Here is a 19,393-nt window from a genome sequence, read left to right on the forward strand (position 1 = left end):
ATAAGACACCAAAATGACAACTGGCCTGTGGCTCACATCTGTAATCCCAGCAGTTTGGGAGGCCGAAGCTGGAGGATTGCTTGAGCCCAACAATTCAGACCTGCCTGGGCAACATAGAGAAACCTCATCTCTACAAAAAAACAAAAATAAAAATATAGCTGGTATGGTGGCCCATGCCTGTAGTCCCAGATAGAAAACGCAACAGTCGTTAAATGTTAGCTGTTATATTTATCTGGCATATAAACCCTCCCCGTAAATGTTAGCTATTATGTTTATCTCCCCTATTAGACTGTAAAGTGATTTAGAGGATTCCAGCCCTGCCACCTGTGATAAGTCACACTTAGGAGGCGCTCACACTTATAAACGTCTCTGGTCTCTCAAGAGACGAGAAGACTAATTTTCCACCATCTTGGACGACTACAAGAGGATGTAATAACTCCCAGAGGCAAGCAGAGACGTCTACAAATGGATAAATTAGGACTGGACATGGCATGTGAGCACTGGCGTAGCTGTTATTTGTGTCGCAGATAATGACAAGCGAAAGGACCGAGGGTCACCTCCCCTTCCGCAGTGAGCAGGAAGCCACTGTTGCAGGAGGCTAAGACAGAATCATTACCCTCTGATTTCCCTGAGGAGGTTAACAGGGAACCATCAGAACCTTCCAGGCTTGATGCCCCATAGTCTGTCTGGTTAATACATTTCCCTCATAACATATTCTGGCCCGTCCCTAAATTTGTTGCCAGGTATAGACATTTATTTTGCATCTTGTCAGTGGTTTCCATTTCAAATTATCTTTGTCATTTTTACTCTGTAGAAATATTGTTATGATGATTACAAATGCAATTCTGTTGGAGGAGCTGAAATTTGTCTTTATGGTCTTACGCCAGCTGGTAGCCATGAAAATTCATGGGCGGACAGAATCGCTTTGATCAGAAGTTGTCTCTTTTTCCTGTCTGCGTGCCTTCCTTTTCAGTCTCTTGGCATTCTTGTCCCTCCTGTCCCGTGATAAATGTTGCTTCCTGTATCCCCATGGTTCACTCACACATCTGCCTCACGTTCTCAGACTTTTTTTCTCTGCTTCTTCCAACACATGCCTCCTTCTCTCTTGACCAGACTAGAAGAGGCTGCATCGGGGAGGATCTTAAAATCATTTCATTCTATACCCTCATTTTACAGATGGGGAAACTGAGACCAGAGAGGTGACGTGCATGCCCAAATAAGGAAATGGAGACCAAGGATGGGCATCAGGCTGCAGAATTTAAAGCTTTTTTTCAGAATCACAGTAGTTTGTTTGTTTGTTTTGAGTCAGAGTCTCACTCTGTTGCCCAGGCTGGAGTGCAGTGGCATGATCACAGCTCACCACAGCCTTGACCTCCTGGGCTCAGACCGTCCTTCTGCCTCAGCCTCCCGAGTAGCTGGGACTATAGGCATGCGCCACTACACTCGGCTAAGTTTTTTATTTTTGATAGTGATGAGGTCTCACTATGTTGCCCAGGCGGGTCTTGAACTTTTGGACTCAAGCAATCCTTCTGCTTGGCCTCTCAAAGTGCTGGGAATACAGACGTGAGCCACCACGCCTGGCCCCAAATCACAATATCTTAAAACAGTGGTTGTCATCTGTCTTAAACCCACTGCCCCCTCACATAAGACATACTTTGTAACACGTTGCTAGTACCTTGAAATGAAGTTAATGATAATTAGCCTACACACAGTGTTTAGAATTCAGTATAGTGCCCCGGCAGCAATATAAAGGAGGGAAAAAAAGGAACTCATGATAATAAAATCATATCAATTTCAATATGTAAATTCTAGCCCAGTGCTTCTTAATTTTAATGTGTACATGACTCACCCAGGGATCTTATTAAATACAGATTCAGTTCAGTAGGTCTGGAGTAGAGTCTGACAAGCGCCCCGTGACATCCACTCTGCTGTTCCGTGAGACCGTCCTTTGAGTAGTAAGGGCCTACAAATTAAAAAAATTTTTAAAAAGCCTCCACACATTTCCAATGTGTGCCCCCACTGTGGTACCTCCCAGCTCTATTAGAACTAATATTGAGAAAAAGAAGGTCGGGCACTATGGTTCACAACTGTAATCCTAGCACCCTGGGAGGCTGAGGCGGGAGGAACACTTGAGCCCAGGAGTTCGAGATCAGCCTACGTGACATAGCAAGACCCTGTCTCTACAAAAAAATTTTTTTTTTAATTAGCCCAGTGTGGTGGTGCACACCTGTAGACCCAGCTACTCAGAAGGATGAGGTGGGAGAATCACCAAGCCCAGGAGGTCGAGCCCGCAATAAGCCCTGATGATGCCACTGCACTCCAGCCTGGGTGACAAAGTGAGACTCCAACTCAAAAAAAAAAGAGCTAAACTATGTAGTGAATTATTGTCTTTTTTTTTTTTTTTTTTTTTTTTGAGTCAAAAGTCTCACTCTGTCACCCAGGCTGGGGAGCAGTGGCATGATCACAGCTCACTGGAGCCTTGACTTCTTCTGGGCTTAGGCAGTCCTCCTACCTCGGCCACTCAAGTAGCAGGGACTACAGGTGTGTATCAATCACAATGCCTGGCTCATTTTTTTTTTTTTTTTTGGTAGCGACAAGTTCTCACTATGTTGCCCAGGCTGGTCTCAAACTCCTGGGCTCAAGTGATCCTCTCACCTCGACCTCCCAAAGTGCTAGGATTACAGGCATGAACCACCACGCCCTGGCTATTGTCATGTTTTCTAAACTCCTCATCCTAGGTGCAAATTTGTCAATAAGTTTGAAATAAGAAGGTGCCCCATCAGCACAATGGAGCAGGTGACCAATGGGGTGATGGGCAGGGAAATAGAGGCACAGAGGAGGTGGGCAGAAGCTACTGAAAGGGCATACTCAGAACCAAAGTTTCTGCCACTAGTGTCTCTTTGATGAGTGCCTGCTCAGGGTTCATGACCTGCCCACGGGAGGGGGAAGACAGCGGTGGGTGCTTGTAGCAGCCGTGAAGTGGTGAAGCCCTGGCTGCCGATGGTCAGTGTCAAAAGTGGAGATGAATCAGAGAGTTGGGAGCTTTGGGTGAGAACTGTTGCTATAAGTTAAGGAGCTGTGTCATTTCGTGATTTGCATTTCTTTCCAGTCACTTGTTTTTAAAATTAATGATTTATAGTCAAGCCTTTCAATCGCGCCATCCATCCATTTTGCGTTCGGCTCCAACTACCTTCATTTTCCTCCTGAGTTTATGTGCTCTGTGATATATAATCGACACATCATGGCATTTGCCGCATTAAATTGTCCTGAGCTCAGAAGCCTAGCAGTGCAGGATGGCAGTTAACAGCACCGGTGTGGGAGTTACATTGCTACGTTGTTGGCCCTGCTACTAGCTGTGCGACCTTGAGCAAGGCTGCCTCAGTTTCCTCTTCTGTAAAATAGCAGAAATAGTAGTATACCTACTGCCTGCTGTAGTTGAGACAACCAAATGAGATAACACAATGTAAAGTGCTTAGAACTCCACAAACTTGTCTCCAGAGAGTCAAGTCCTCTGGGACATTTTACCTGCAGTTAAGGCACACTGCTGCTAGGTAGTGTCCATTTACCTCAGTAAGTTAACAGATATCATGATCAAAGCCTGACATGCTTTGCTATGCTGTTAGAGTCTTTCTAAAATATAAAGCCTTTTTAAGGCATCCAAACAAAGACATTGACTAATCAAAAGTACCACGATAGTGCAAAAAACAAAAATTGCACATCCCCCTTTTTTCCCCTCGGAGTTGGAGTCTTACTCCATCACCCAGGCTAGAGTGCAGTGGCACACTCACGGCCACCCCAGCCTCGACCTGCTGGGTTCAGGCAATCCTTCCGCTTCAGACTTCCAAGTAGCTGGAACAACAGGCACATGCTACCACACCTGGCTAATTTTTTGATTTATTGTAGAGACAAGGTCTTGCCAAGTTGCCCCAGCTGGTCTGGAGCCTGTGGGCTCAGGCAGTCCTCTCACCCTGGCCTCCCAAAATGCTGGGATTATAGGCGTGAGCCACCGCGCCCAGCTGCACATCACTTTTATTTCCCTCAAGAGAACTTGTATTTGACTCCCAGCTCATATAGTCCATCAAGCATCGTGGTCTCTTTTGAGGCTAAGGTCTCCCAAGATGGTGCCCCCGGGGTCTTCGGTAGCTTTAGGGTCACTCAGTCACTGCTGACAACACAACACACATCGTCCTGGGCCTACACTGTCCCTCCAGGTCCATTGCCTTTGCAGCTTCTGGGCCACCTAGAAGCTCTGTTATCGTTGCCAGTGCTGGGCTCCATTAGCTTTTTCTCTCCCAAGTCTTCCTTTCTTGCTTGCTGAAGGGTAGGGGCCTCACTGTGGGTACAACCCACAGACGGGCTCAGCTTCCTCTCCCAGACTCCAAAGAGCTCCTTTTCCTGCCTGTGGCAACTCAAAAGCACTCTCTCTCTCCCCACTCTGGGAGGGGGCACCAAGAATAATTGCCTTAATGGATCAGACTTTTGAAAAACAAAAAAATCCCAAAGTAAAGTATATCTAGAGACATCTCCACTTCTGCCCTGCCACAAATCTCCCCTGACACCAAAAAAAAAAAAAGTGTGGAGCCTGACCAGCTGCCTGAAAGAAGGTAAAGGGAAGAACAGAGGAAGAAAATAGAAATCGCCATTTGAAGAAAAGAGCTCTGCCTTACTAGTATTGGTGTCAACTTGATATTTAAATAGAAGACACAGTGTAGGCCAGCATGGTGGCTCAGCACTTTGGGAGACTGAGGCAAGAAGATGACTTGAGCTCAAGAGTTTAAGACCAGCCTGGGCAGCATAATGAGATCTCGTCTCTACACACCTGTAGTCCTAACTACTCAGGAGGCTAAGGCTGAAGGATTGCCTGAGCCCAGGAGGTGGAGGCTGCAGTGAGCTATGGTCATGCTACTGCACTCCAACCTGGGTGACAGAGTGAGACCCCGACTCAGAAAAAAAAAAAAGAATCCAGGAATACACACAGTAAGATCTACAGAACTCCCAACTCTTAGGCCCAATAAGTAACTGTTTCAGCCAACATCAGCCTGTTCAACACATTAGTTACGAAAGACAACTCATCCCTTTCAGCTAAGTGGTTAGCCCAGAGCTCTTTTAAAAAGCATTAGATGATATGTACAAGATTAAGGGACTCTTTTCCTGTCCTCTACATTTCCAGTTAATGAGGTTTCTACTACAGTTGCAGCAAAATGTCACCAAGTTGTGCTCATGAAAAAAGCAGTGGCTTCGTAGTCAGAGGGGTTCCGTGGTGAGGCTGTGCCTGCCCTGTCTCATCACCTTGACACCTCGCCAGTATCTCCACTCAGAAGTGTTTCAGTGACATGAATCTCACGCCTGCACTGGGCCCTGCTAGACTCAGCGGCCCAAATAAAGTAGGCTGGATCTTATTCATCGTGTATGATTTCTGGGGTCTCCGCCTTGTTCCTCGTTTTCGGCACACATTCTACCATTCCAGGATTAACCCAGTACATGACCACGTATTCTTTCTTTTAACCTCCCATCTGGTCACTGGGCATGCAGATGTTTTCCCTACGGTGGTCCACAGTAGAGACCATCAAATTTTTTTCTGTAAAGGGCTGGATAATAAGTATTTTGGGGTCAGGTGCAGTGGTTCACTCCCATAATCCCAGCACTTTGGGAGGCCAAGGCAAGAGGATCACTCGAGCCCAGGAATTCCAGACCAGACTGGGCAACATAGCAAGACCCCCATCTCCACAAAATAAATTCATGAACAAACAAACATTTTGTGTTTTTGAGGCATCTCTGATGCAACGACTCAACTCATAGCTCAAAAGCAGCCATTGTGGCTGGGCTGCTAATAAAACTTTATGGACACAGAATTTGAGTTTCACATATTTTTCACATGACACGAAACGTTGCTCTTTTGGTTTTATTCAGCCCTGTGAGGATGTAAAAACTGTGTCTGGGGCTGAGCGTGGCAGCTCACACTTGTAATCCCAACACTTTGAGAAGCTGAGGCAGGAAGGAGAATTGCTTGAGCCCAGGAGTTCGAGATTAGCCTGGGCAACATAATGAGACCTTGTCTCTATTTAAAAAAAAATTTTAACTAAAAAAAACTGTGTTTAGACCAGGCACCATACAAAAGCAAGTAGCAGCTACATTTAGCCCATAGTCCACAGTTTGGGACGACTTTGATAATTCTCACTAATGCACAGAAAATGGTCCCCCAAGCAGCCAGTAATCCACAAATCACTTCTATTTGGCCCTGGAATTTGCTCTGTAATTTTTTAAAACAGCATGCTTATTTTCCTGGTTACCTTGATTCTAGTCCACTAATAAAATTAGCACACATTCCAGGTGAGCAGAGACGAAGAGGCCACTTTAAAATTAGGCCGGGCTGTGGGGGGCTTATGTGGTGATTGCAAACCCCTGATGGAAGAGGGGAGTTCTCACACGGATAATGGCAGACGTACTGTAGAAACATCAAGCATTTTTATTATGCTCTTCCCAGAAGATTTAAATGGTAGCAATGCTCATCATGCATTCCTTCTGCATTTACACATTGGCACTTTTTCTTTTTTAATCAGAAAACTGATTGCTGATTTATCTTGTTGCCATGGTGATCTAAACATTTTTTTCCCCTGAGCTTAAAAATGCATGACTTAGTACTTTATTAACTTCCTCAGAGATCATCAAGCAGATAAAATCTTAGGATCAAAGAGGGTTTAGACACCGTCTAATCCAAGACCCTCAATGAGTAGGTGAGGAGGAAACAGGCCCACAAGAGTCAAGCATTTTAGAACCTAAATGTCTGTCATCCAGTGTCTGTCTCAAGGTCATTTGTTATCAGCAAGTAAATAAGACTTGCCCAGACAGGTCTCCTGACGGCAGTGACATGGTCTTTATGTCCAACTCTGGGGTGCTCGTCCCAAGGTCACCTGCCAGAGTGGCGGCTTTCATGACCCTAGAAACGTCGCTTCATTCTGCATCTTGGGTCTGCCCAACACTGTGCTTCTCAGAACCGTCTCTGGATCCTCTATGTCTTCCATAGGCATCGGAAGGGGCCAGAAGGGAATTTCCTGCACACATCCCAAAAAGCCAGAGTGCCAGACCCATTCTCAAACTTCTGAGAATGATCCCTAGGGGTGCCTGCAGGTACTCAGAGGTGGGTTTCTTAAAGGGTTTTTTTTCTAGAAGCTGGATTGTCAGCATGGGGTAGCATCTTCATCAAGTCTACACATTTCAGGATGGACATTGGGAACCTTGCAAAATGGTCCCATCTACTGAAAGTTCTGTAAGACTAAAATATTGCTGTGGTGAATTAAAATCACTGCTTAGGCTGGGTACAAATTGCTGTATGCCTGTAATTCCAGCACTTTGGGAAACCAAAGAGGGAGGAATGCTTGATCTCAGGAGTTTGAAACCAGTCTGAGCAACATAGTGAGAACTTGTCTAAATAAATAAATAGATAGATACAAAGATAAATTTATTTATTTATTTATTCTTGAGTTGGAGTCTCACTCTATCACCCAGGCTGGAGTGTAGTGGTACGCTCACGACCACCATATCCTCAACCTGCTGGGCTCGGGTGATCCTTCTGCCTCAGCCTTCCAAGTAGCTGGAACTACAGGCACGCGTTACCACGCCCAGCTAATTTTTTGATTTATTGTAGAGATGAGGTCTCACCAAGTTGCCCAGGCTTGTGTTGAATCCCTGGACTCAAGCAATCCTGTCACCTCTGCCTCCCAAAGTGCTGGGATTATAGACTTGAGCCACCTATTTGCGCCCGGCAAATAAACAAACATTTTAAAAGATCACTGCTTAAGGACAAGTGAATAATCCTTTGCACAAACTATAGCCACAGAGGTAATCGTACATCACACAACCCTGCAAATTGCTACGCTCCTCTTACAGATGAAGAAACCATAGCTCAGAGAAGTTAAGGAACTTACTCCAAATCACCCAGCTGGTAAACTTCAGAGCTGTTTGACTCCTGATCTTTCTGGCTTCAAAGTTTATGTTGTTTCCATAGGCTACTGGTGCTTAAAGAGAACTGTTGGCATTCCAGAAACACATACGCCCACTCTTTGATCAGTCCTGTGAGCTGCGCATCTGGAATTTATACAGCTTAACACATTTCCATGGCAAACCAGGTCACTCAAGGAAGTAGCTAACTTCTGTTGAGTACTGTGCCACTCTAAGCATATTATTTGCGTTAGCTCATTTAACTAGATACTTTTATTTTCTCCAGTTTTTGGAGGCAGAAGGAAGGCAGGTAACTTGTCTGAGGTCACACCACTGGTACAGGGCAGAAGCAGCTCCAGAGCCTGCAGACTTATCCAGGCGACTTCTAGATTCAATACACAAAGCAGGGCTTACCCACCCCAACACTATTGACGTTCGGATCTGGATCCTTCTTCGTTGTGGGGTCTGGCCTGGGCATTGTAGGGTACTTAGCAGCTTCCCTGGCCTCTACCCACTAGATGCCAGTTGTACAACCCTCCCTCCCCCAGGGTATGGCAACCAAAGTGTCTCCAGATATTGTCAGCTGTCCCCTGGGAGGCAAAACCACCCTTATTTGAAAATTGCATGAAGTATGAAACTATACATTGGCCAGGTGTGGTGGCTCATGTCTATAATCCCAGTACTTTGAGAGGCGGAGGCAAGAGGATTGCCTGAGCCCATGAGTTTGAGACCCTAGCCTGGGCAACTTGGCAAGACCTTGTCTCTATAATAAATTAAAAAACTATCTGGGTGTGGTAGTGCGTGCCTGTCGTTCTTGCTACTTGGAAGGCTAAGATGGATGAATCTCCTAGACCAGCAGCCCAGCAGATCTAGGCTGTGGTGCTGTGAACGTACCACTGCACTCCAGCCTGGGTGACAGACTGAGACTCCAACTCAAAAAAAAAGAAAAGAAAAATAAACTATAAGCTTCCTTAAAGTTGATGGTGATCAGCATCCTTACTAGTTGTAGACTGATACTCAACCCTAGTAATTATGTTTTTAAAAATTTATACACAGCTGGGTGTGGTGGCTCACACCTGTAATCTCAGCACTTTTGATAAATACTCAGTCCTAGTAATTATGTTTTTAAAAATTTATACACAGTCAATTGTGGTACCTCTCACTGGATAACTTGAGCCCAAAAGTTTGAGACCAGCCAGGGCAATATGGTGAGACCTCGTCTCTACAAAAAAATCAAAAAATTAGCTGGACATGGTGGCATGCACCTGTAGTCCCAGCTACTCGGGAAGCTGAAGTGGAAGGATCGCCTGAGAACAGGAGGTTGAGGCTGTGGTGAGCCATGATTGTGCCACTGCACTCTGCCTGGGTGACAGAGTGAGATCCCTACTCAAAACAAGACAAAACAAAACAAAATGTGTATGTGCTTATTAAAATAATTTAAAACAAGAACATGGCATTTTAAAATAATTTAAACCAAGAACATTTCATTTAAATGGAATAAGAATGTGAAGAAAACCAATATCCCTAATGGATTGGTATGATTTGTGTCATACATTCCCAATGGGGGGAAAAATATGATGAAGCATAGGAGTTTTTGTTTTGGGGTGTATGTGTGTGTATCTTAATAAGTTTTCCTTTTCTTTTTTTAACTTTTAATTTTTTTACCTTAAAATTGTGGGGTACAATTCAGGGTCAGGTATACAAATATTCCTTATGCAGGTACGCTTGTTGATGAGGTGTGCCCCCCCCCCGCTTCACCAGGCAGGAGTTTTCGTTTTTAATGAAAATATTTACGTGGACATCATGGCATAATCATGACCATTTTGAAAGGTTCCCAATGTCCATCCTGAAATGTGTAGACTTGATGACGATGCTACCTCATGCTGACAATACAGCTTCTAGAAAAAAACCCTTTAAGAGACCCACCTCTGAGTACCTGCAGGCACCCCTAGGGTTCATTCTCAGAAGTTCAAGAATGGGCCCGGCACTCTGGCGTTTTGCCATCACTTAGAATTCCAGGGTATCAGGATCATCAGAGATCTTCGCACGTCCATTCCAACCCGTCATGTTATTTAAGCGTACATCAAAGTCCAAAAAGCGTCGGTCATGGGTCCAAGGTTGCCTGTCTGTTCAGCGTCAGGGTCACCAGACCAGAAGCCTCTCCCCTGGCTCGCTAGAGTCTGGGTGTGGTGGTGTGTCCTGCAAAGACTGTCGGAATATTCAGCCCCTGTTGTGCCTGTGTCTCTGCAGCCAGTGGTCCCCCTCCAGTGCCAGCCCGGGCCTCCCTGGCCCCCACCACTTCTCCTGCAAGTCCAGCTGTGACTTCAGCTGCAGATGCCTCCAGCCAGGACCAGCCCACAGTCACTAACAATCCAGAGCCACGTGGTTGAACTGTGTACTCCAGATCTCCCTGGATGAAAGAGAATCCTTTCAGCAACTGTTTTTAGAGGTTGGGGCCAGGGCATTATCCTGATAAACACCTTAAATGTCTTGTCAACTGGATGCGAATTTTGCACTTGGTGTCTTTTTCTTTTACTCACATTACAAGAAAGTACCCAGATCAGGCAGTGGTTATACCAAAGGTTATCAAACACATACAAAGGAACATCTTGGTCATAGGGCGTGTAGAGAGATTTACTGGATCATCACAGGTTTCTGTCCCTAGGGATGGTGTGTATGAGGAATCATAGTTGGCCTTGTGGCAAATCTGGATTTTTATACACTGAGATATATTTTAAGAATCATGAGGCCAGCACAATGGCTCATGCCTGTAATCCCATCATTCTGGGAGGCCGAGGCGGGAGGATAGCTTGAGCCAAGGAGTTTGAGATCAGCCTAGTAGTGAGACCTCATCTCTACAAAAATTTTTTTAAATGGCTGGGTGTGATGGTGCACACCTGTAGTCCCAGCTACTCGGGAGACTGAGGTGGAAGGATTGCCTGAGCCCAGAAGGCTAAGACTGGCGAACTGTGATTGTGCCACTGCGCTCCAGCCTGGGCAACAGAGTGAGACCCCCAACTCAAAAAAAATCATGATGCATTCTTCATTCCCATTTATTGAAATGCAGAAAATTGTGACTTCTCTACAAGTTAGACAATATTTTGGTACCTGTGTTCACCACAGCCCTGTTCCTCAGAGCCAAACTGACAGATTTCTCGTTGACTTCCAAGACCCAGCGGTTATCAGACCCCTAGAAACAAATTGCTTATGGCTGGAAATGCAGTGAAGGCAACGGCTTTGTAAATTGGTTTACATTTTTTTGTCCTTGAATTTTTCTCGGGTCCTAGTGCTTCTGAACCATTTACTGATATTGTTGGAAATCTTTTACATTTCTATTGCAATCCATGAAATAACATCTAGAAGATTCTTAGTATTTAAGTGTAGTCTTCTCCATGAATTACCCATTAGAGTAGACCGGCAGCAGCGGAATATGCAGAAAACAAGCCTGTAGCTCCTAGCTCCTAATCTCATCCCCACCCCTATGCCTGCCTGAGTCTGTACGGGAGTGTGTGTGTGTGTGTGTGTGTGTGTGTGTGTGTGTGTGTGTGTGTGTGTGTGTGTGTGTGTTTGTACTTGCGCCTGCGCCTGTGTGTGGAAGAGGAAGAGCAAGGTGTCTGTGTACTATATGCTGCTAGGGTGGTAAATAAATCAGTAATGAAATATTGTGGGTCCAAACTACTCTTTGCACTACTTTATTTACAGTAGTAAATAAAATTATTTTTATACAGTTGACTACTGGGGAGTGGCTTTTTCTTTTTCATAGTTGCTGTTGTCATCCTACAAAGTCCTAAAGTCCATGCCCTCTTGAGGAGGAAAAAAATTTTAAAAAATATAAAGACCTTCTGATGAGAGGGCTCATTTCTGGCTGCCCATTCATGTTTGCTTGCAGCCGTCAAGTTGACTGGGAACCCTGAACTCAGGGTCTGGCCCCCGGGTGTTTACACAATATCAGACGTTATTCCAGGGCTTCGTGCTGCTCTAGGGCTGGGTTTTCTATTAATTCCGGGTTAGGCCTTTGGTTCATTCTCCTTCTCAGATGTATGCTGCTCTTGTTTTAGCAAAAGTTGCTCTTCCTGTTTGCAAAAGAACCAGACTCTGGAGGCTGACAGACCTGGATTCCAATTCTGATTCTGTCACTTACTAGTTCAGTAGCCTTGGGCAAGTGGTTAACCCTCTGTGAGTCCTAGATTTCTGTGCTATAAAGTAGGTTGATAAAACCTACCTCTGGGGTGTCTCATGAGGCTTACGTAAGATATATTTAAGCCCGCAGGACAGTGCCCTGAACATGGTTGATTGCTATTTTTATGAGAAAGAGAAATCTGGGCTGGGCTCCGTGGCTCAGCCTGTAATCCCAGCACTTTGGGAGGCCGAGGCGAGAGGATTGCCTGAGCCTGCTTGTTCAAGACCTGCCCGGGCAACTTGGCAAGACCCTGTCCCCAAAATAAAAAATATAGGCTGGGCGTGGTGGTTCATGCCTATAATCCCAGCACTTTGGGAGGCTGAGGTGAGAGGATTGCCTGAGCCTGCGTATTTGAGACCAGCCTGGGCAACTTGGTGGGACCTCATCTCTACAGTAAATCAAAAAGTTAGCCAGGCATGGTGGTGCGTGCCTGTAGTTCTGGCTACTTGGAAGGCTGAGGTGGAAGGATCACCTGAAACCAGCAGGTCAAGGCTGCGGTGGCTGTGAGCATGCCACTGCATTCCTCCAGCCTGGGCAACAGAGTGAGACTCAAACACATTCTCTCTCTCTCTCTCTCTCTCTCTCTCTCTCTCTCTCTCTCTCTCTCTCTCTCTATATATATATATATATATATATATATTAGCCAGGCTTGGTAGCACGCGCCTATAGTTCTGGCTACTTGGAAGGCTGAGGTAGGAGGCTCGTTGGAGCCCAGCAGGTAGATGCTGGGGTGGCTGTGAGTGTGCCACTGCACTGCACTCCAGTCTGGGCAATAGAGAGAGTCTCCAACTCAAAAAGAAGAAAGAAATCTGGAGCTGAGTACAGTGACTCATGCCTGTAATCCCAGCACTTTGGGAGGCTGAGGTAGGAGGATTGCTTTAGCCCAGGAGTCCAAGACCAGCCTAGGCAACATAGTGAGACCTTGTCTCTGCAAAAATTAGCTGGGCACGGTAGCGTCTGCCTGTTGTCCCAGCCACTCAGGAGGCTGAGGCGGAAAGATCCCCTGAGCCCAGGAAGTTGAGGCTATGGTGAGCCGGGGTTGTGCCACTGCACTCCAGCCTGGGAGATAGAGTGAGACCCGTCTTGAAAAGAAATCCTAGATCCTCTCTGTGGCAAACACACCCAGTTTCCAGCTGCTGGGAACAGGATGCTGACAGCTCACAGCTGCATTTCTCTCTGGGGACTGCCCTTACCAACAGGGATCTGCCCAAGGTCATGCCCTTGCAAGAGTAGCACATGGCCAGTGACTCATTGATGTAGGCGGGATTTCTGGATCTCAGCACTACTGCTACTTGGGCTGGATGGTTCTTTGTTTGGGGAAAGGGGGGTGGGATGTATCCCTAGCCTCTAACTTCCTATCCTTACCTCCAGTGTGACAGCCAAAAATGTCTCCAGACTTTGCCAGATATGCCCTTGGGAGCATGATCTCACTGCAATCCAGCCTCTCACTTCACCCAATTCTACCTTCCTCAGGTTTTTACAGGATTTGCTAATATTGATTCCCATAAACCTTCACACTCAACTCGGAACCTCGATTTCCAGGAACCCAAATGAATCCATTTGCTAAGGCTGACATAACAGAGTACCACATACTGGGTGACTTAAACAATAGAAATTAATTTTCTCAAAGTTCTGGAGGCTGGAAGGTCAAGATCAAGATGTTGGCAGGGTTGGTTCCTCCCATGTTTTCCCTCCTCGGCTTACAGATGGACATCGTCTTTCAGTGTCTTCACATGGTCTTCTCTTGTGTGTAATCTCTTCTTTTTCTGCATTCTAATCTCTCTTTCTCTCTCTCTCTCTCTTTTTTTTTTTTTTTTTGTAGAGACTAGGTCTTACTGTGTGACCCAGGCTGTTCTCAAACTCCTGGACTCAAGCAATCCTCGTACCTTGGCCTCCCAAAGTGCTGGGATTACAGGCGTGAGCCACCCCTGGTCTCTCCTTATAAGGACACCAGTCATATTGAATTAGGGCCCACACATAAGGCCTCATTTTGCCTTAATTACCTCTTGAAAGGCCCTTTCTCCAAATATAGTCACACTCTGAGGTCCTTGGTGATAGAACTTCAACATACGAATTTGGGAGCTGGGAGAGGAGACCATTCAGCTCATGACACCAACTTAAGACACTGGAAGGCTGGTTCCAGAATAAGGACTCAAGTGTGGGAGCCATCCTGATCTGGGATGCTGTCTAAATGCTGCTCATCTCCAAAAGAGGTCAGGAAATGTTGGTGTAGTTCTGGGGTCAGGCCATTTCAGGTCAATTCATGTTCTATCTTAGACTTCTATTCTCTGGAGAGCTCTCAAGGCTGTATCACCCATGTCCAGTCCACACTTTTCAATCCTTGACCTTCCTCTTCTCTCCTTAAGTTCTAAACTCAGTGTCCACAAGGCTGGCATCCAAGCTGGCTTGAATAGAACCTTGCACAGTGAAGTCAACTTGGGACAAGAGGGAAGGAAAGCGGAAATGGGGTACAGAGATGATATTCAGTTACTTCCTTATTGTTTTCTCCACTTGGGACATTCTTAGACCACAGGGTGCAGACCAGTAGATTGTGAAACAAATGTAGACACAGATGTGACTTTTTTTGGCCCACTAAATATTTTCTTTTAAATTTCAGTCAGGACCAGGCGCGGTGGCTCACACCTATAATCCCAGCACTTTGGTAAGCCAAGGTGAGAGGATTGCCTGGGCCCGTGGGTTCAAGATCAGCCTGGGCAACTTGGCGAGACCTCATCTCTACAATAAATCAAAAAATTAGCCGGGCATGGTGGCGCGTGCCTATAGTTCCAGCCACTTGGAAGGCTGAGGCGGAAGAATCACCAGAGCCCAGCAAGTCGAGGCTGCAGTGGCTGGGAGCATGCCACTGCCCTTCAGCCTGGGTGACAGAATGAGACTCCAACTCAAAAAACAAAACAAAGACAAATTTCAGTCAGTTGCTAACATTGTGCAAGGATTTGGAACTTCTCCTAAAAACTCTAATGATGTGAAGAACTGAGCTTTCATTGCTGCATGGCAAGAATTAGCTGAGACTGAATAGGTCTGCTCCTGCTCCTTTTAGTTAGTACTTATACTTTCTGATTTGCCCCACTTCCCACCATTCCCTGTTGCCTTATCCCTAAATGACTTGAAGTCAAAGAAATTCAAATTTAAATTTAAAAAATCACTTCACGCCTCCCATATTATAAAAATTAAAAATGGAAATAATACTTTGAGGACGTGGGGAAACAAACTCATTCCTCATGGTCGCAGGGTCAACATGTGAGCCTTAGGATGTAGGGCACTTAGTGAGAGGTTCGTGCCTCAACAAGCCCACTCCAAGTGTGGGCTTCATAGATTCTGCACAGGTCTCATAGGAAACGTGTGAGAGAAGATGATAGTCGCAGCCCCTAGATGTCCATCAGCAGGAGAATGGATACAGCAGATGGATGTAACAAGAAACAATGTGCCAGTCAGAGAGTAAGGAACTAGATCCATGAACAATAACAAAGATGGTAAAAATGTTAAAAACATAATGGTGAATTTAAAAGTAAAAAACTGAGCCGGGCTGGGTGGCTCAACCTGTAATCCCCTCCCTTTGGGAGGCTGAGGTGAGTGGATTGCCTGAGTCTGCAGGTTCGAGACCCGCCTGGGCAGCGAGACCTCATCTCTACAACAAATCAAAAAATCAGCCGGGCATGGTAGCACATGCCTGTAATTCCAGCTACTTGGAAGGCTGAGGCGGAAGGATCACCGGAGCCTGGCAGGTCGAGGCTGCGGTGGGTGGGAGCAGCCGCTGCACTCCAGTCTGGGCGACAGAGTGAGACTCCAACTCAAAAACTAAAAAATAAAAGTAAAAAACTGAATCAGAACTATATCTCAATCTCTGTGTAAATTAAAAACAGGCCCTAGCCGGGCTCGGTGGCTCAGCCTGTAATCCCGCGCCTTTGGGAGGCTGAGGTGAGCGGATTGCCTGAGCCCGCGGGTTCGAGACCCACCTGGACAACTTGGCAAGACCTCATCTCTATAATAAATCAAAATGAGTTGGGCGTGGTAGCGCGCGCCTGTAGTTCCAGCTACTTGGAAGGCTGAGGCGGAAGGATCGCCGGAGCCCAGCAGGTCGAGGCTGCGGTGGCCGGAAGCGGCCACTGCACTCCAGTTTGGGTGACAGAGTGAGACTCCAACTCAAAAAAAAATAAAAATAAAAACAGGCCCTTGCCAGGTGAGGTGGCTCATGCCTGGAATCCCAGCACTTTGGGAGGCCACAGGTTCGAAACCAGCCTGGGCAACATGGTGAGACCTTGTCTCTACAATAAAAATAATTTTAAAAAATTAGCTTGGCATGGGGGCGCACGCCTGTGGTTCCAGCTACTTGGAAGGCTGAGGTGAAAGGATCGCCTGAGCCCTGCAGGTTGTGGCTGCAGTGGCCATGAGCATGCCACTGCACTCCAACCTGGGTGACAGAGTGAGACTCCAATTTACAAAAATAAAAAACAGGCCCCTAAAGTATATTATGTACATATGTGTATAAATATAAACAGGTGCCAGGTACAGTAACTCACACTTGTAATCCCACCACTTTGGGAGGCCAAAGCAGAAGGATTGCTTGAACCCAGGAGTTCAAGACCATCTTGGGCAACATAGCAAGACAAAAAATAAAAAATTAACTGGGCATGGTAGTACACACCTGCAGTCCCAGCTATTTGGGAGACAGGCAGAAGGACTGCGTGAACCCATGAAGTCAAGGCTGCAGTGAGCCATGATGGCACCACTGCACTCTAGCTACATATATGTATGCAAATATATGTATATATGCAGAGTTTCTCAACCTTGGCACTATTCAGAGTTTGGGCCAGACAGCTCTTTGATGTGCGAAGCTACCTGTGCGTTGTAGAATGTTTAGCAACATCTATGGCCTCTCTCTCTCTACTAGATGCCATAACACCTGCACCATTGTGACAGCCAAAAATGTCTCCTGATATTGCCAAATGTCTCCTGGTGTTGAGGGGAGCAAAAATTTCCCTGGCTGAGAACCATCGACCTAAATCATATGTCAAATGTGTTCGAGTGACTAGTTAGGTATTCAGAAGCAGAGGTTAGAGAAGGACTGTGTGAGGAAAAAGGTGTTAGAATAAAACGTGAGCTGAGCCTTCTTGCACACAGTGGTGATGATGTGCCCTGAACTGAGGAGAATGAGTAACAACTATAGGTACCTGAGATCTAAATGCAAGAAATAAAAGAAAACAGGCCGGGCACGGTGGCTCAAGCCTGTAATTCCAGCACTTTGGGAGGCCGAGGTGAAGGGATTGCTTGAGTCCATGGGTTTGAGAACAGCCTGGGTAACTTGGTAAGACCTCATCTCTACAATAATTGAAAAAATTAGCTGGGTGTGGTGGCACATACCTGTAGTTCCAGTACTTGGAAGGCTGTGAGCAGCGTGCCACTGCACTCCAACCTGGGCAACAGAATGAGACTCCAACACACACACAAAGGCAAAACAACAACAAAAAAGAAAAGTAAAACAAAGTAACATTAGCCTCACTGCTCAGAGCTGGCATTTGTCTGTTGAGGTTCAGTCTCCCACAACATGGGTATCCTTAAAGGCAAAGAAATTTTGTGTGCCATGTAAGTTTTTGCTCTTTGGCCTTCAGTGTGATTTTATACAGAGTGAAGAAACCTTGGTTTTCCTTTCATGGGTTGTGCTGAAGCAATCTTTGAACGATGCAAAAGCTTTAGTGTTTTGGATTAATCAACAGACAGACAAAACGCACTGCAGAGCCAAGCGTTGTGGCTCACGCCTATAATCCCAGCACTTTAGAAGGCCGAGGTGAGAGGATTGCCTGAATCCACGGGTTCGAGACCAGCCTGGGCAACTAGGTGAGACCTCATCTCTATAATAAGTCAAAAAATTAGCTGGGCATGCCTGTAGTTCCAGCTACTTGGGAGCCTGAGGCAGAAGGGTTGCCTGAACCCAGCAGGTTGAGGCTGTGGTGGCTGGGAGCGTGCCACTGCACTCCAACCTGGGCGACAGAGTGAGACTTCAACTAAAAAAAAAGAAAACATACTGCAGAATTCAGCAAAGTGGATAACAGACACAGGTGAATAAAGGGCAGCCCCAATGATGTTCCTTGTATTTTGCAATTAGAAAAGGCCAGAAAGAAGCTTTAATTTTTTTTTTTTTTTGAGTTGGAATCTTACTCTGTCATCCAGGCTGGAATGCAGTGGCATACTCATGGCCACAACAGCCTCGACCTGCTGGGCTCAGGTGATCCTTCTGCCTCAGCCTTCCAAGTAGCTGGAACAACAGGCATGTGCCACCACCCCTGGCTAATTTTTTAATTTATTATAGAGATGAGGTCTTGCCAAGTTGCCCAGGCTGGTCTTGAATCCATGACCTCAGACAATACTCTCACCTTGGCCTCCCAAAGTGCTGGAATTATAGGTGTGAGCCACCATACCTGGATAAGAAACCTTTAAAAATATGTAGTGCGGCCGGGCTCGGTGGCTCAGCCTGTAATCCCGCGCCTTTGGGAGGCTGAGGTGAGTGGATTGCCTGAGCCCGCGAGTTCGAGACCCACCTGGGCAGCGAGACCTCATCTCTACAATAAATCAAAAAATCAGCCGGGCGTGGTTGCGCACACCTGTAATTCCAGCTACTTGGAAGGCTGAGGCGGAAGGATCGCCGGAGCCCAGCAGGTCGAGGCTGCGGTGGCTGGGAGCGGCCACTGCACTCCAGTCTGGGCAACTGAGTGAGACTCCAACTCAAAAAAAAAAAAAAAAGAAAGAAATAAAAAGAAATAGACAAATCCACGATCAAAATTAAAGAATTTAACATACTTCTCTCAGTAGAACAACTAAAAAAAATCAGTAAGTATACAGAAGACCTGAAAGACACTACCAACCTCCTTAGCCTAATTAACATTTCCAAAATTCTGTGCCCAGCAATTGTAAAATATACATTTTTTTCAGGAGCACATGTAATGTTCACCAGTAGAGGTCATATCTTGAGCCATAAAACAAGTCTCATTAGATTTCAAAATATAGGAATCTTATAGATTATATTATCTGACCACAATGGAAATAAATTGGAAATCAACAAAAGTAAAGTGTAATAGTTGCAAAGTAAACAACTTTCTGCTAAATAATCATTGGTCAAAGGATAAATCATGAAGGAAATTAGAAAATATTTGGAACTGAATGCTAATAGAAAAACTAATTAACATTTTTATAGGACTTGTAATATTAAATGTTTATAAGAATGCTTCTTTCTTTTCAAATCAAAGAAAAAGAAGACTGAAC

At 45.7% G+C, this 19,393-nt stretch overlaps 1 protein-coding gene across 1 annotated transcript in view; it reads left to right on the forward strand.

Annotated features, from left to right (window-relative positions):
* SEL1L3 (SEL1L family member 3) overlaps nucleotides 1-10,440 on the forward strand; it is a 123,559-nt gene extending 113,119 nt beyond the window's left edge. The window contains exon 24 of the mRNA XM_008057938.2: nucleotides 10,189-10,440. Coding sequence (XP_008056129.1) covers nucleotides 10,189-10,328 — 140 coding nt within the window. The 3' untranslated portion in view covers nucleotides 10,329-10,440. The remainder of the gene's footprint in view (nucleotides 1-10,188) is intronic.
* Nucleotides 10,441-19,393: the final 8,953 nt, after the last annotated feature.

This window comes from Carlito syrichta, unplaced genomic scaffold, assembly GCF_000164805.1.
Source record: "Carlito syrichta isolate Samal-C Ts95f unplaced genomic scaffold, Tarsius_syrichta-2.0.1 Scaffold303157, whole genome shotgun sequence".
NCBI classification, from domain to species: domain Eukaryota; kingdom Metazoa; phylum Chordata; class Mammalia; order Primates; family Tarsiidae; genus Carlito; species Carlito syrichta.